At 39.3% G+C, this 17,553-nt stretch overlaps 1 protein-coding gene and 1 pseudogene across 4 annotated transcripts in view; both read left to right on the top strand.

The window, feature by feature from the left end:
• MTR (5-methyltetrahydrofolate-homocysteine methyltransferase) overlaps positions 1-17,553 on the top strand; it is a 111,100-nt gene that overhangs the window by 23,871 nt on the left and 69,676 nt on the right. For all 4 annotated transcript variants that reach the window (XR_002732376.2, XR_002732375.2, XM_023216192.2 and 1 more), the window contains exons 9-13: positions 5,950-6,050; positions 7,197-7,258; positions 8,684-8,751; positions 11,805-11,884; positions 14,689-14,801. Coding sequence is in view for 2 of the 4 variants with exons in the window: in XM_023216192.2 (XP_023071960.2) it covers positions 5,950-6,050; positions 7,197-7,258; positions 8,684-8,751; positions 11,805-11,884; positions 14,689-14,801 (424 nt within the window). In the remaining 2 variants the exon portion in view is untranslated. The remainder of the gene's footprint in view (positions 1-5,949; positions 6,051-7,196; positions 7,259-8,683; positions 8,752-11,804; positions 11,885-14,688; positions 14,802-17,553) is intronic.
• On the top strand, positions 1,513-2,395 carry LOC111545233 (annotated as a pseudogene).

Below are 17,553 nucleotides of genomic sequence, written 5' to 3'. Positions count from 1 at the left end.
TGGTTAAGTAAATGACACTGTAATGGATATATGTGACTCATGATATATTTGTCAAAACCCAGAGAATATACAAAACCAAGAATAAACGCTAATGTAAACTGTAGAATTTAGTTACTAATCATGTATTGCTATTGGTTCACATTCTGATAGGTGTACCACATCAATGCAAGATCTTAATAATAATGATGTAGTCTTTCCTAGCGATTAGGTAAAACCTCTGTGTTGTGCTGGGTGTCACTGGAGTCTTTAGTTTGCCGAGAGTTCTCAAGGGCCCCTTAGAGGACGTTCTTCCTGCCACTGCCTCACCTCCAGGAGCCCCAAGAGGTTTTATTGAGGTCTAAATAATTTATGTTTTTATTTCTTAAGGAAACATTCAGTTTATTCTGACTTTTGATCCACTCAGTGTTTAATTAAAAATTTTTTAAAATAATCCTTTCTGTGACTTCAACTACAGTCCATTCACAGAGAGAATGTATTTGCACTCTGTTTCGTTATGAATCTTACAGACTGTAAGGGCAGATAGAAGGCAGCAAATAATATGTGAAAAGGATACATATTCTTACATATATGTAGGAAACTTTTGCTTACTGACTTGCGATTATCACGAACTATAGAACAGTGGGATAGAGCCTTTATGTTACTGGTAATTCATCAAATATTTATTGAAATACTACTATATGTCCTGGAATACAGGCCAATGTGGAATAATCCACACTAGGAGAAATGCATAAGTAAATTAAAATATAAAATACACAATGCTATACAGAACTATGAATAAAAATCTGGCAGTACATGGGGTAGTGGAGCTCTTGTGGGATTTAGAGACAGCTTGTAAAGAAGGTGACATTTGACCTAGGTTTTGAAAACAGGAGACAGTTTTCTTTTCTTTTTTTCTTTTGAGATGGAGTCTCAAAATTCGCCTATTATCAACAGCTTGCATTGGTGTGGTACACCTATTACAATATGAACCAATATCAATACATTATTATTAACTGAAGTCTCTAGTTTACCTTAGGGTTCATTCTTGGTTTTGTATATTCTGTGGGTTTTGACAAATATATCATGAGTAACATATATCCATTACAGTATCATACAGAGTAGTTTCATTGCCCCCAAAATCCGCTGTGCTCCACTTATTTATTCTTTTTCCCAGCTCGCTGGCAAGGAATGTTTTCACTGTCTCTATAATTTTGCTGTTTCCAGAATGGAATATAGTTGAGACCACATAGTATGTAGCCTTTTCACACTGGCTTCTTTCACTGAGTGATCTTCATTTCAGGTTCATTCATGTCTTTGTAGGCTTGATAGCTTATTTCTTTTTAACACTAAATAATATTCCGTTGCGAAGACGTACTACGGGTTTTTTCCATTCACGTATTGAAGACCATCTTGGTTGCTTCCAAGTTGGAGCAACTATGAACAAATCTCCCGTGGCCTTTCCGCGCTACTCACAGAGGAGTCCATCCGGCGTTGTTCTGGATTCCCATTGTAACTTAAAGGGAAACTTTCATAATGTCTGGAGCCCTGGATGCCCTGCAAATGAGAGAGGGGATGTCCTTAAGTTCCTTGCAGCAGGAACCCATTTAGGTGGCACCAATCTTGACTTCCAAATGAAACAGTACCTCTATAAAAGGAAAAATGATGGGATCTACATCATAAATCTGAAGAGGACCTGGGAGAAGCTTCTGCTGGCAGCTTGTGCCGTTGTTGCCATTAAAAACCCTGCTGATGTCAGTGTCATATCCTCCAGGAATACTGACCAGAGGGCCATGCTGAAGTTTGCTGCTGCCACTGGAGCCACTCCAGTTCCTGGCCGCTTCACTTCTGGAACCTTCACTAACCAGATCCAGGCAGCTTTCCGGGAACCACGGCTTCTTGTGGTTACTGACTTGAGGGCTGACCAGCAGCCTCTTGTGGAGGCATCTTTATGTTAACCTGCGTACTATTGCTCTGTGTAACGCAGATTCCCCTCTGCACTATGTGGACATCGCCATTGCATGCAACAAGGGAGCTCACTCGGTGGGTTTGATGTGGTGGATGCTGGCCTGGGAAGTTCTGCACATGCATGGCACCATTTCCCGTGGACACTTGCGGGAGGTCATGCCTGATCCCTGCTTGTACAGAAATCCTGAAGAAATTGAAAATGAAGAGCAGGCTGCTACTGAAAAGGCTGTGACCAAGGAGGAGTTTCAGGGTGAATGCACGCTCCAGCTCTGGAGTTCACTGCTCCTCAGCCTGAGGTTGCAGATTGGTCTGACATGTGCAGGTGCCCTCTGTGCCTATTAAGCAGTTCCCAACTGGAGAGTGGAGCGCTCAGCCTGCCACAGAAGACTGGTCTGCAGCTCCCACTGCTCAGGCCACTGAATGAATAGCAGCAACCACTGAATGGTCTTAAGCTGTTCTTAGCCAGGCTGTTAAGCAACATGGAAATAAGGCTGATGGAAAATAAATATCAGTTTCTTAAAAAAAAAAAGCTCCCATAAACATTCATGGCAGGTTTTTGTGTAGACATGTGTTCAATTCATTTGAGTAAATAACAAGGAGAGGATTGCTGGATCTTATGGTAAGACTATGTATGTTGTGAGAAACTGCCAGACTGTCCTCCAAAGCTGCTATTCCATCTTGCATTCCCACCAGCAGTGAAGGAGAGTTCCTGCTGTTCCGCATCCTTCCCAGCATTTATTTGGTGGCGTCAGTTTTGGATTTTAGCCATTCTAATAGGTGTTAGTGGTATCTTGTTTTATTTGCAATTCCTTAAAAACATATGATAATTTTGAGTGTTTGCATATGCTTACTTGCCATCTATGTATCTTCTTTGGTGAGGGGTCTGTTCAGCTCTTTAGACGGTTTTTTAAATTGCATTTATTGTTGAATTTTAAGAATTCTTTGTATATTTTGGATACAAGTCTGTCATATTCTACTTTCTATTGCTATAACAGAATACCTGAGATGGAGATGGTAATATATAAAGAAAAGAGGTTTATTTAGCTCACAACTCTGAAGGCTGGGAACTTCAAGATTGAGTGGCCACATCTGGCAAGGGCCTTGTGCTGCTTCTTAGCATGGCAGAAAAGTGAAAGGGCACATTAGCATGTGTGAAAGAGAAGGGACAAGAGGCCGGCTTGCTTTATAACAACCCGTTCTTGAAAGAACTAATTTATTTCCTTGAGCACTAATTCAGTCTCCAGGGAACTAACCCAGTCTCTGGAGAAAGACAGTAATCCATCTTAATGATCTAATCATCTGTAAAGGCCCCACCTTCCAACACTGTTTCATTGGCAATTCAATTTCAGCATGAATTTTGGCATGGACAAACCACATCCAAACTATAGCAAATCCTTTATCAGATAATGTGTTTCGCAAATATATTCTCCCAGCTTGTGGTTTGTCTTCTCATGCTCTTAATACTCTCTTTTGCTGAACAGTTTTAAATCTTAGTGAAGTTCTAGTTACCAGTTTTTTTTTTTTCATGGACCCTACCTTTGGTGTTTTACCTAAAAACTCATTGCCAAACCCACGATCATGTAACTTTTTTCTGTGTTATTTACAAAATTTTAATAGTTTTGCAATTTATATATAGGTCTGTATTCCATTTCGAGTTAGTCTTTGTGAAAGATGTAATGTATGTGTCTAAATTAACTTTTTCAAATGCGGATGCCCAATAGTTCTAGCACCATTTGTTGGAAAGAATATCCGTTCTCCATTGGATTGCCTTCGTTTCTGTCAAAGATTAGTTGAATATATTTGCGTGGTTCTATTTCTGGACTCTATTCTGTTCCATTAATATGTTTGTCTCTCACCAATTCCACATCGTCTTGATTGCTTGAGCTCTTTAGTAAGTATTGGAGTTGGATAGGTCAGTCCTTCAACTTTTGTTTTTTCTCTCATTATTGTGTTGGCTATTCTGGGTCTTTTGTCTCGCCATACAAACTTTAGAGTCAGTTTGTTGATATTCACAAAATTACTGCTAGGATTTTCATTGGGATTCTTTTGAATATAGATCAAGTGTGAGAATTGATATCTTAACAATATTGTCTTCCTCTTCCTCTTTATAAACTTGAAATATGTTTTCATTTGTTTAGATCCACTTTAATGTCTGTTTTTTTTTCATATAGATCCAAGTATTTCATTTGTTTTGATGCTAGTGTAAATTGTTTTGTGGTTTTTTTTTTTTTGAGACAGGGTCTTGCTGTGTCATTCAGGCTGGAGTGCTGTGGCATGATCATGGCTCACTGCAGCCTCAACCTCCCAGGCTTAATTGATCCTTCTGCCTCAGCCTCCTAAGTAGTTGGGACTACAGGTGTGTGCCACCACGCCTGGTTAATTTTTTTATTTTTTGCAAAGCTGGGGTTTCGCTATGTTGCCCAGGCTGGTGTCAAACTCCTGGGCTCAGGTGATCCACCTGCCTTGGCCTCCCAAAATGCTGAGATTATAGGCATGAGCCACTGTACCTGGCATGTGTTTTTAATTTCAAATTTTGATTGCTTATATCTGGTATATAAGTAAACAATTGAGTTTTGTATAGTAACCTTGTATTTGAAACCTTGGTATAATTGCTTGTTAGTTCAAGGAGTTTTTAGTGATTCTTTGGGATTCTGTACATAAACAATCATGTCATATGTGAACAAAGACAGTTTTATTTCTTCCTTTCCAATCCATATGTGTACCTTTTACTTTCTGTCTTTTCTTATTGCATAGGGACTTCAAATACAATATTGAGTAAGCGATGAGAGTGGGTCTCCTTGCCTTGTTCCTTATCTTAGCAGGAAAGCATCTAGTTTCACATGATTAAGCTTGGTATTAGCTGGAAGTTTTTTCTAGATACTCTTTATCAAGTTGAAATTTCCCCCTATTCCTAGTTTGCTGAATTTTTTTAATGGATGAGTATTGGATGTTTGTTAAATAAAATTAATTTTGGAATCATTTCAGATTTACAGGAAAGTTGCAAAGATAGTGCAGAGAATTTCTGTATATTCTTCTAGTTTTCATGTTAACATAATGCATGACTATGGTACTTTTGTAAAAACTAAGAGTATATTACTATAGTTTGAGTATCTCTTATCCGAAATGCTTGGGACCAGAAGTGTTTTTGGATTGTAGAGTTTTTCGAATTTTGGAATATTTGCACTATACTTACAGTTTAGTGTCCTTAATCTGTAATCTGATATGGTCCAATGAACATTTCTTTTGTGTGTCATGTCAGTTCTCAAGAAGTTTCATATTTTGAAGTATTTTGGATTTCCACGTTTCAGATTAGGGATATTAAACCTATATTAACTAAACTCCATACTTTATTCAGATTTCAAGGGTTTTCCACTGATAATCTGTTTTCTATTCAAGGATCCAGTCTAGGATGCCACATTGCACTTAGGAATCACAGTAAAAGGAAAAAAGTAAAATGTGAAAACATTAGAGATCACGTAGTCTAGTAACTTCGCAGTTGGCTCATAAATTCTGGAAGACCTCAGGCCCGCCACCCACTGACAACCTTTTAGGATAGCAGGCACTCTGCCTGTGGGGTAGGGCCTAAGTCCTGGTCTCCTGGACTTTAAGGGTAGCTTCTTTCCAGCATTCCATGTTCCTTTTGCCTCCAAGATTTCCCACCTTTAAATGTTGCTTTCAGGTCAGCTTTTTTTTTTTTTTTTTTAAAGCAGTGTTAGCTTGTTGACATTTCTGCCCCACAGTATACCATGTGAACTGATTTAAGGAGTCCATCCGTAGGCAGGGTCTTTCAGCTGTAAGATTATCTGAAGATGGAGACATTGGCAAAAATATTTAGTGCTGCAGGGGACCTCAATGAGATGGCTTTGAAGGTAGTTGAATAAAAGTGCTTTGAATGAGGAGATTTATTGCCCACTTGGTTTTAGATATATTGTCTCTATATATAACTTATATGCATAAATATGAATGAGAGATAATGCTTTTAATATGTTTTTTCTGTTTTTCTAGCATTGGATTAAATTGTGCTTTGGGTGCAGCTGAAATGAGACCTTTTATTGAAATAATTGGAAAATGTACAACAGCCTATGTCCTCTGTTATCCCAATGCAGGTAAGTGTTTCAAGGGGGTCACACATGGGGAGATAAAAGTAACGTAAGACATGGCGTAGATGAGGTAAGAGATGGTGAATAAAAGATCTTGTTTTGCAGGTGTTGGTATAGTTGACACTTAATAAATGAAGAGTATCTGGGTGCAGTGTTTCCCTGTAGACCTGAGGGAAGTTCGGCTCACCCTGAAGCTTCAGAACAGTACAAAACTTCCGGAAATGAGCTTAGTCACATAACTGACCGGAGTTTTGCCTTTGGTGACAGTGCAAGCCTTGTGGACGTGACCAGAAAGATGGGTGTAAAGAAGAGAAGAGAGACCCCTTTTCTCTGGTCCATTCTATTAGTAGAAGAGCAAAAGAAGAATCCTGTTTAGTGTTACCTTTTTCTTCTCTGAAAGCTTGGACTTGCAGTTCATTATATGGACATTTTTTGAAGATATTTGTAGACAGTTCTCAAACTTCCCATTCAATATTGGTGATTTGTTCAGGGTTAACCAGATTTCCCTGTGAATGTATTTGATCACTGCTTAGCTACTTAGAGCGAAAAGTCGTTTTTCAGCCTTCTTTCTCCAAATATATCATTTTAATGCACAATAGATTTTATTTCCCACCAGGAGTAAGATAACTGGAAGCAGATAATAAATAAAACAAGAAACTGGATTGTTATAAGCTGAAGTCTTACTTGGCAAAGTTTATTCGAAAGGAGACTGGTTGATTTTTGTTTGTTTTTAATGGCATGTTAGTTGCTCATTAATTAGTTCAAAGGTTATGTAGTATTCCTTCCACCCCCACCCCCAAGCGGCTATGTAACAAGAATGAATGAATTTCCCTTATGGGAAGGGGTGGGGCTGGGGGCATTCTATTCTGCCTAACAGTGAATAGAATCTTTTCTTTCAGATGGAAAAGAAATAATGGAGTTCATTTTCCTCTGCGATATTTTTGTGTGTGTGTGTGTGTGTGTGTTTTTTTAAGTTTTTTGGGAAGTGTGGTATCTCTTTGTTTACTGTGTAAATATTATGTGTTTGTTTTTGCAATTAATCACCATTTAATATAAATATAAAATTATATAGTTGTTAACATAAAGTCTTTAAAAATACAATGTGTATTTGTTAAGGCAATTTGCAATAATGATTGAATTATCTTTTCTCAGGTCTTCCCAACACCTTTGGTGATTATGATGAAACGCCTTCTATGATGGCCAAGCACCTAAAGGTCAGGGGTCCTCCTTTCAATGGCTTTTTAAGAGAGACAGAGAGATTGAATTTTAGATTTAGAGTATTTAGAAGGAGAATTTTCCGTGAAGAAATCCCAATGTACATATAACAAAGAAAAGTTTAGCTACCCCAAATTAAGGTACTAGAGGCACAGAGGAGGGCTAACTGTCAGCATCCTTATCCTCAACTGGCACTGGTGGCTGTTGGAAAATTCTCACTGGGGTCCACTCCAAACAAATAATTGAGACTTGGCTCTCCTCTGAGATATTGCTTCCCCTGCAGCCTTCCCAAGTTGTAGCTTTCTGCCGTCACACCCCTCAGACTGCTGAGTGGAGTAGATGTCCCCCTGGCCTCCCATTGTCACCCCCATCATTCTCCCTGTCTGTCATCCACCGGCCATTGTTTAATCCTAGGTCATGAGACCATATTGTCCACCGCCACTTCTTACTGCACTTAGCTGCTAATCCCTGGGTCTCTTTCCCCTTGTTCCTTGAATTTTTAGCTTCTGTTTTCACTGACATTCTCTCTTAAGCTATTTCTGACTGACTTCTTATGATTTCATTATCTTTGTAGACGATCTTTCCATGCTCTTGACTTCTCAGCTCCTTGACTTTGTCTCTTAGTTATGGTGTTCTTTATTCAGTAGCCTGTGGTTAAACTCTAGACTCATGCTGTCCCATATCTAGCCACTACCATACGGTTTTTGGAGCCCTTGAATTGTGGCCAGTGTGACAGAGGAACTGAATTGTTATTTAAACATTTTAAAAATTAATGTAAATTTAAAAATCTATACTCTATTTGTGTTATTTGAAAATGTGTTATCCAACTCACATTCATTCAGCTCAGCATATGGGTAAAAAAAATCATTAGATAGGCAAATCTCCCACTGAACTTTATTTTTTGTGTTTATTTTTTTGAGACAGCTCTGTTGCTCAGGCTCAAGTTCAGTGGTGTGATCATAGCTTACTGTAGCTTTGAACTCCTGGGCTCACGCGATCCTCCCACCTAGACTCCTGAGTAGCTGGGACTGTAAACACATGCCACCATGCCCAGCTAATTTTTAAATTTTTTGTAGAGATGGGTTCTTGCTGTGTTGCCCAGGCTGGTCTCAAATGCCTGGCCTCAAGTGATCCTCCTGCCTTGGCCTCCCATAGTGCTGAGATTATAGGTGTGAGCCACCATACCCAGCCTCTCACTGCATTTTAAATGGTATAAAGGATTTCACAGCATCTGAATTATTCTTTGCTTTTATCCTATGTCTAGGGCATGTGACATTTTTATAGCTAGAGTTAAGTACGTTTGACTCTCTTTTTATTATAGTCTTAGTTGTTCAGGAAGTATAGATGACTTTTATGTTGAATTGGTGGGAATGAGTTCAGAATTCAGATGAACTTGCTGAAACTTTGTCTTTTCCTAAATGCAGGATTTTGCTATGGATGGCTTGATCAATATAGTTGGAGGATGCTGTGGTTCAACACCAGATCATATCAGGTAATAATCACCTATAGACAATATATCCAAAACCAAGTGGATAATCAGATAATACTCTAAATATGTACCTTTTGTTGTGAGCTGAATTGTGTCCTTCCAAAATTTGTATGTTGAAGTTCTAACCCCTACTGTTTCAGAATGTGGGCTGTATTTGGAAATAAGGCCTTTAAAGAGGTGACTAAGGTAAAATGAGGTCGTACAGGTGTACCTAATCCAATATGATTGATGTCCTTTGAAGAGCGGGACACAAATGCACACACAGAGGCAAGACCATGTAAAGACACAGGAAAGAAATAACTAGCTACAAGCCATGAGACAGGCCTTAAAAGAAACTAACCTTGCCTGACGCCTTCAACTCAGACTTCTGTCCTCCAAATTATGAGAAAATACATTTCTGTTATTTAAGCTACCCAATCTTTGGCCCTTTGTTATGGCAGCACTTCCTAACAGCTCATACATCTTTATATTATGAAAAATTTTAGAGAAATAATAAAATGGACCTCTGTATGCCTGTCACATAGTTGCCATAATTTTCAATGTTTTTCCATTCTTTCTTCATCTGTCCCTCAACTTTTCCCTCTGGATTATGTAAAATAAATCCCAGTTATTATGATATTCTATCCTTAAATACCTGAGTAATATTTGAATGCTCAAAGAGGACAGCTCATATTTATTGTGGGCAAATACAGGCCTCCGTTAGATTCCCTCATGGAAGGAAAAGACAGTAAGACAGCAGGTATCTTGAGGTCAGGAGAAGTGTCTTCACTTTGCCTGGTTCACAGTGGTTACTTAATTCATGTTTTTTTTTTTTTTTTTTTTTTTTTTAGCTTAAAACAGCACCCATTTATTATCTCACAGTTCTACACGCAAAAATGATTTTTATAAATAGAGACAGGTTGTCCAAGCTGGTTTCAAAGTCCTGACCTCAAATGATTCCCCTACTTTGTCCTCCGAAAATGCAGGGGTTACGGGCGTGAGCCACCGTGCCTGGCCTCTCACATTTCTGTAGTCAGAAGTCTGGTGGGTGGGCTTGGCAAGGTACTGTCCTTAGGGTCTCTAAATGCTGAAATCAAGGTGGCAGCAGGGCTTTGTTACTTCCTGGAGGCTCTGGAAGGAAGCTTATTCAGGCTGTTGGTCAAATTCAGCTCCTTGTGGTGCTAGGGCTGAGGTCCCGTTTCCTTTCTGTTGGCCTCGAGCCTCTTGAGGTTTCCTGTGTGCCTCGTCACATTGCCCCTTCACCTTCAAAGCCAGCAATGGCTCACTGACTCCTCAAGTGTCAAATCTCTCCTGCCTCCTGCAGGAGAAAGTTCTCTGCTTTTTTTTTTTTTTTTATTTTTTTTTATTTTTTATTTTTTATTTTTTATTATACTTTAAGTTCTAGGGTACATGTGCATAACGTGCAGGTTACATATGTATACATGTGCCATGTTGGTGTGCTGCACCCATCAACTCGTCAGCACCCATCAATTCATCATTTATATCAGGTATAACTCCCCAATGCAATCCCTCCCCCCTCCCCCCTCCCCATTAATTCATGTTTTCAAGTGAGCGTATGAAGGAAGGGAGTGAAACGAGGATGACCATGTGTTTCATTCCTTAAGAGTTTTATAGCTTATAGGAAGATTGGAATTCAGTGATTTGGAATGTCGTTTAGGACTGTTTATATTTGTTTTTTTCCCTGGAGTGACTGATGATCATATTTCCAGCCAGTCATCTCACTGTTCCAAGTCTGTTTTCATGTGTGTAATATGTTCACTCGACCGAGTTACCTTGTAGTTCACTGCTTTTGTTGACTGATATGATAGACTCTTAGTAAATAATACATATATATACATATATATATTTTTTGTTGTTGTTGTTGTTGTTGTTTGAGTCTTGATCCGTCTTCCAGGCTGGAGTGCAGTGGTGCGATCTCGGCTCACTGCAAGCTCCGCCTCCCAGGTTCATGCCATTCTCCTGCCTCAGCCTCCTGAGTAGCTGGGACAACAGGCGCCCGCCACCATGCCTGGCTAATTTTTTGTATTTTTAGTAGAGATGGGGTTTCACCTTGTTAGCCAGGATGGTCTTGGTCTCCTGACCTCGTGATCTGCTCGCCTCGGCCTCCCAAAGTGCTGGAATTACAGGTGTGAGCCACCGCGCCTGGCCTAGATAATAATTTTTAAAATATCTTGTAAATAATTTCTGAAAGCTGTCAGTAAGTATCGCTTATCTTTGGATCAGCAACTATTTCTTTTTGTTTTTGTTTCTTCTTTAAAAAGAGTTGTTGTTTTAAATGTCTGTGTGTATGTTTGTGTATATCTATATTTATATCTCTGTGTATATGTTTGCTTCTTTTGCTTAGACATTCACATTTTAATTTGGGGACAGTAGAGTAGAGCAATTCTTACTGGTCCTGATAAATTTAGTGGAGTAGCCAGATTTTTCTGGTTGATCAAAGACATGATTCATTAAAACTGATAAGGGTCAATGGAGAGTGAATTACTAAAACAAATCTTTAAGAGTAATTATTTTGGAGTTTTAGTGCTTTATGGCTGTGTACCCTCCCTACTGTGTGTGTGCTGTAGTAAAAGCAGATCCGCTGGACCTAATTCCCTCCTCTCCTAGCCCCTCTGCTTGTGCCTGCTCCTTCTTGTCAAAGGTGAAATCATTTTTCTGCTCAAATTTTGAGTAGGAAGCAAGGATTGTGTGTGTGTAGATTTGACAGAGTGAAAGACATCTGTGGATGTGGGGAAGATGGAAGGAAGTTTGCAGTTTGCATTTGTGCAAACTGTCATGTAGCTCCAGATTCACGTCTCAGAAAGTAAAAACAACCCAGCCAGCGCATAGCCGATGGGCAGGCACACAAAAGGTGCAGTTTATAGATTAATTTTCTGTATTGCTGAGAAAACTAAAAGGCATAATTGTTGCTGCACACCTGGAATTAAGTATATAATTATATATATAGTTATGTTAAATAGACTTAATTTTGTAGTTAAATATTAGTTTTGAAATTAGTTTCATTAAATATATTTTATTCTGAATTAATGGAAATAGTGTTTTCTCTTTCAACTCAGGGAAATTGCTGAAGCTGTGAAAAATTGTAAGCCTAGAGTTCCACCTGCCACTGTTTTTGAAGGACATATGTTACTGTCTGGTAAGTCATAAAGACCTGGTATTCGTGATTTCAGAAACCATTTGTAGAATGTGACTATTCTAAGTGGTAGTGATATTTGTGCTAGGCAGCTTGTTTATTAGGTTGAAGAAGAATCCGTATATTCTTGGCACTTACATGAATTCTAGTGAAGAACCCTTTGTTTTTCCACGGCTGGAGCAGGATGACATCAACTTTAGGGTAAAAGTAAAGGAAGGCCCAGGTGATTTGCCCAGGTAGAGTCCTTGGTGGTGGCTCGATGGTCCTATCTTTATTGTCCACTGTTTTGAAAACATACTCTTGGCCACAGCCTAACAATTTTAATTTTCAGGTTGATAATTAGTTACTGAAAATTCCAAACTGCCAAGGTGTAATGTTTGGTAATGGCAGCAGCATCATCCTGGAAAATTGTTTGTTTCTAAAATATTCTTGTTGTAATCTTACATTTACCACATGTTTAGGACTTTACAAAGACTTGTGGTATTTATTCTTTCTTTGGTTCCCAACAATCCTTTGAGGTACGTAGCCTACCTTTTTCAGCATTAATTTTGTGTTCAAACAAGGAACGTTAGTAAACTAGGTCATCTGGCCAACTGTTAGAAAAATAACTTTAAATTTCATATTTTTGCTTTGGTATGTTCATGATATATTAAATGGTAACCTCAAGCAGAAAAAGTATGATTTTTTAGAGAACCTGCAGATAACACATATGAGGAATTATGTTCCCTAATAGCTTAGAATTTAACATCTCTCTGAATTGAAATATTTTTGTTTCATATGTTGTCCTATGAAAGGTAAAATAAATTACAAATGACAGCAAAAGTAGTGTCTACTTTTCCCACTCAGTACATAGCACAGAATTAATCCCAATCAGTGAGTGTGAAGTTGGGTTAGTAAACATACCAACTATGTTCAGGCTAGCCTTTTTTTTTTTTTTTTTTTTTTTAAATACTCCAGAAGGTAGAGGATGAGATTAGGAAAAGTAGGATTCATGGTTTCTGATACTCCCTCTCTGGAAATAGTGGCTTTTATCAGAGAGAGGTGTGGCAGGAAAATTTATTTATTTCATCCCTAGAACTTAATGTTAGTGCATTACTTCAGCCAAGCACCAAGAGTGGAAAACATTCAGCCTTTGCCAAAATTGAAACAAGAGAGCCATTTACGTAAGATTTTAAAAAGTAATTTACATGTAAGAATAAAAGAATTTTTTCTTCAATTTGAATGTCATATGCTATTGCTAAATTGCTTTAAACAGTCACCTTCCATCAGATTTTAAAAGAGTGACATCAGATGTGCTATTTAAAATTGTTCTTTTATAAACCACAAACTTGAGAGAAGTGTGATCTTTGTATCGAGTACTTCACATTCATAATAGATCATTCGCACTACGTGTGAGATGCTTTTGGCGGGGGAGTCACATGGAAATGTCAGCATTGAAATGTTGGCTCCCTGCTTGCCTGTCCTGGGAACCTCAGGGTCAGACTAAGATCAGGCATACCCTGGGACTAGCATGGAAGGCTGGGGCCATGAGGATCATTGCCGGATGGAAGGGAAACCATAAGCCAATACTGGGCGTGGAAAGCGATAATCTCAGTGCACCAAGCGGCCTGAAATGCTTTTATAATGACCCAGTTTATAGTCATTATTTTTCTCTGCCTCATAGCTGTTTCTTCCTCAGCCCATGCTTTGACAAAGGTCTCAAAAGCCATTTTCTCTTATTAGCAATGAAAGCAATGATTGTGGGTGCTAATTCTGTGCTTATCAATGTTATTCAGTTTCATTTTTACAATAACAGTATAAAGCAGACACTTTACTGTCTTTGTGAACTCAGAGGCATATGGGAAGTTGGCCCAAGGTTGTTCATTCAGGTAAGTGATTTGAACCCAAGGCCGTCTGTCCCCAGAACCTGCCTATAACCACCTAGTGAGACTGCCTCTCCTAATACTTTAAATGTAATGAATAGAACAAAAACAGTTCAGAGCCTTTTGTATAGTGATACTTCACACTGTACGTTTGAGACTGCCTCTGCTAATACTTTAAACATAATGAACAGAACAAAAACAGTTCAGAGCCTTTTCTATAGTGATACTTCACGCTGTATGTTTTTACTTCAGTGTAATATATCCACATGTATTATCTGATATTTGCCCCTAAATTGGCCAGTGGCAGGGGAGATGTTATTATGTTGGTAGATAAGGAAACAGGCACCAGGAGTCCACCTGGCTTACCTAGAACTAGCTCATTAGTGATAGACCTGCCACAGTGACTCCTGTCTCTCAGGTCTCAACCTGGGTCCCTGATTCAGCCTTGTCGATTATGGGTTCTAGGCCTCTGGATCAAAGAAATGAAGTAACGTTGTAAACAAACACACCATTGGTGGGACTGAAAAAGCTTACTCCTTATAGCTTCAAGCTAATACCTGAGCAGACAGCTGTGGAACACCTCTCTTTGAATTCTAACTTTGTCCATGGTTTTTGCCCCAGCCTCTTGGTTAAATAGGGGTTGATGATTAGTTTTTCTTTTTTCTCAGAGATGGTATGATTTGGTCCTTTAGGTTATTTGCAGCATAAAACTCTGAAATATTTCTTCTTTTGAGAGTCTGATTGTCTATGTAGATGTAACAAATAGCCTTTGCTGCATTTGAATCTCCCTAGAGACGACTATGGCCCTGCTTCCACATTGGATCTCCTGTCTGCTCATATGGGCTGTGGTGCAGGAACTTCTCTTTCTTACTGAATACATTTGTGTCTGTCTTATGTCATCCGTATGCATTTGCAGAAATTTTTCAAAATATTTCTCCTTTTAAGGTCTGGAGCCCTTCAGGATTGGACAGTACACCAACTTTGTTAACATTGGAGAGCGCTGTAACGTTGCAGGATCAAGGAAGTTTGCTAAACTCATCATGGCAGGAAACTATGAAGTGAGCATCTTAATAAGACCCCTGAGGCATCTGCCCATGTCTTTGGCTAGACAGCATGTAAATGAAACAGCTCTCTGCCTTTGATAGTGTTATTAGCAGAGCCGCTAGAAAGTGTGAGAAGATGGTAATGTGTGTTTGCAGCAGGGTGGGCTGGTGGGAGGACGAGGCTTTGAAAAATTGAAACTGCTATTGTCAATATTTGTTAAAAAGTACTGCATTTGGTGTATGAAGTAGGATGAGATGGTAGGGATCCAGGTTCTAGCTGGATCATGAAATAAGGTTCATGAAATCCAGGTTCTATTCATCATGAAATAAGTTAAAAAATTTGAGAAGGCTCTTTATTTTGTCTTCTCACAAATCCTTCTAGGGAAAGGGAAAGACAGGAAAATTCCTGTCAGTTCCTTATGACCGCATCAAACGCTCACTGTTGAGGGTATTATGAATCTTGTTAGCTGTAGACTAAAATAAACAAACGAAAGAAATAGACCCTTGCCTTGGAAAGTTTATGTGATAGTTTTAGCCATGGTGTTTTTAAGCTCGGTCACTCTGTGGATGAGCACAATTTAATCTATACAGAGCATACCCAAGACTCCTGGATAGATTTTCCTATGAAAATATGAATTTAAAATTGGAGGAATTTGGCCGGGGCTTTGATGATAGTTAACTTTGTCATCCAACTTTCCTCACTTTTTTGCAACCTTTAGGAGATCTTCCAGAAACCAGTACCAGAGCTGATTTAGTTTTCGTAACAAGGAAAGGACCACGTATCCCCCTTCATGGATCTGTTCATTACTACCTGATGGCATCCCTGGAGGCGTGTCTTCCTTCCCAGTCCCTCAGCTGGCACATTAGCAGGGCCTGGTTGCCCAGTTTCACCACTTCCCCTGTCAGTTGTCTTCCCCTCATTCTTGCTGCTTTCCAGTGCTCCTGTATGCATCCATCATGAGCCTTCCCAGTTTGGAAGTTCCACAGGGTGACTTGTTTTTGCATATGGAATAAAACTGAAATTCCTTAGTCTGTCATTCCATCCTCTTCACTTAGGTGTTAAACTGCCCTCCCATCCTGATCTGTCATCTGAACATTCCAGGAGGCTCGCTTCTGACTCTGTGCCTTTGTTCTTGTTTGCTTCCTTCTGAAGTGCCAGTGACTCTTCCTAGCCATATAGTGTTCTTCAGTTGGCAGTGTTTCTATTATGTTTTGATTCTTATGCCTATTCTATGGTGTCCCTTTGGTGGATTTGATAGATTTGACACTGAGAGCATTTTAGGAAGAAGCAAACAGATGAAAGTAATAACATCTATCATTTAATAAGGTCTTTCTATGTGCCATCACTGTGCTAAGCACTTTATGTCATTTCTCACTTAATCATCACAGCCTGGTGGCGATAGATACTGTGGTTATCCCCATTTTACAAGTGTAGAAATGGAGGCTTGGGGAGGTTAAATGACTTGCCTTTTGTTTTACAGCAAGTAAATGATAGAACCCAAGTCTACCAAGCATGTGCCCTTAACCACTCTGCTATCTCTGCCTAGTGGAAACAGTAGGAGGGGGCAGTAGAAACAGGAAGGGACAGGTGACTCTTCATTAGAGTCTAGCTTTTATGTCTTAGTGATCCCTTTGTGGTTTAGTGAAAAGAACATTGACCTGAAAGAAGTTCCAGTCCTGTGTTCTTACTCAACTCAAATGTCTTTAAACAAACCGCTTCATCTCTCTGAGGTTGTTTGGGAAGGTTAGACCTTGAAGCCGTTATTCCGTGATTGTTAAGAAATAGGTCAGATACTGGCATTTCCATTTTCCAGGTCTTTTGACCCTGTTGCTTACTGTCTCATCTCCTGTCTGTTTGCTCCAATCCATTCCCCATTAGCCAGCTGAAGATGCTCCCTCTCAGTTAGCTTTCTCCATTTTGGTTTGTGGCGACATTTCCCTTTCCTGGATGTTGAGATCATCTTGGCATTTGACCCACACATTGTATGGCAGTGCCCAGTAGTCTTTTATGTGACTGTGACATGTGCCCCCAACTAGATATAAACCCTTTAAGAACCAGGATTGTGATTTACACTTCTTTTTATTCTGTATTTTATTTAAATTGGTACTGATACTAGAAAACATTTTTTGATTTACTGAATTAATTAATTGATTTATTTATTTTGAGACAGAGTCTTGCTCTGTCACCCAGGCTGGAGTGCAATGGCGTGATCTTGGCTCATTGCAACCTCCACCTCCAAGGTTCAAGCGATTCTCCTGCCCCAGCCTCCAGAGTTGCTGGGACTACAGGCACATACTGCCAGACCCAGCTAATTTTTGTATTTTTAGTAGAAATGGAGTTTTGCCTTGTTGGCCAAACTCCTGGTCTTGAACTCTTGACCTCAAGTGATCTGCCTGTCTCAGCCGCCCAGAGTGCTGGGATTACAGACGTGAGCCACTGCGCCTGGTCCAGATTTACTGAATTGAATTGTGATCCTTTTTCTCTCTGCAGCCTTGGCTCAGTGCATATGGCGTTTCCTTGTGGCATATGCCATAGGGTTTCGTGCCTATTCTATCACAATGAGTGCTAAAAGTTTCTATTTTGCTTGGGCTAAAAAAAATCAAGACAACATCAGCATCTACTATTGATTTTATCCTTGCTTATTTTATTACACTATGAAGTGTACAGTAAAGATTTAAATAAACAAAAAGTCTCTGTCACGTTAGTTAGAAGGCATTATGGAACATGTATGTTTTGCCCAACGTTGTTCAGAGTGGGAAGTGTATA

The sequence above is a fragment of the Piliocolobus tephrosceles genome, chromosome 1, assembly GCF_002776525.5.
Source record: "Piliocolobus tephrosceles isolate RC106 chromosome 1, ASM277652v3, whole genome shotgun sequence".
Taxonomy (NCBI): Eukaryota; Metazoa; Chordata; class Mammalia; order Primates; family Cercopithecidae; genus Piliocolobus; species Piliocolobus tephrosceles.
The sequence above is the reverse complement of the archived record's forward strand: the minus strand, read 5'-3'. Positions and strand labels throughout refer to the sequence as shown.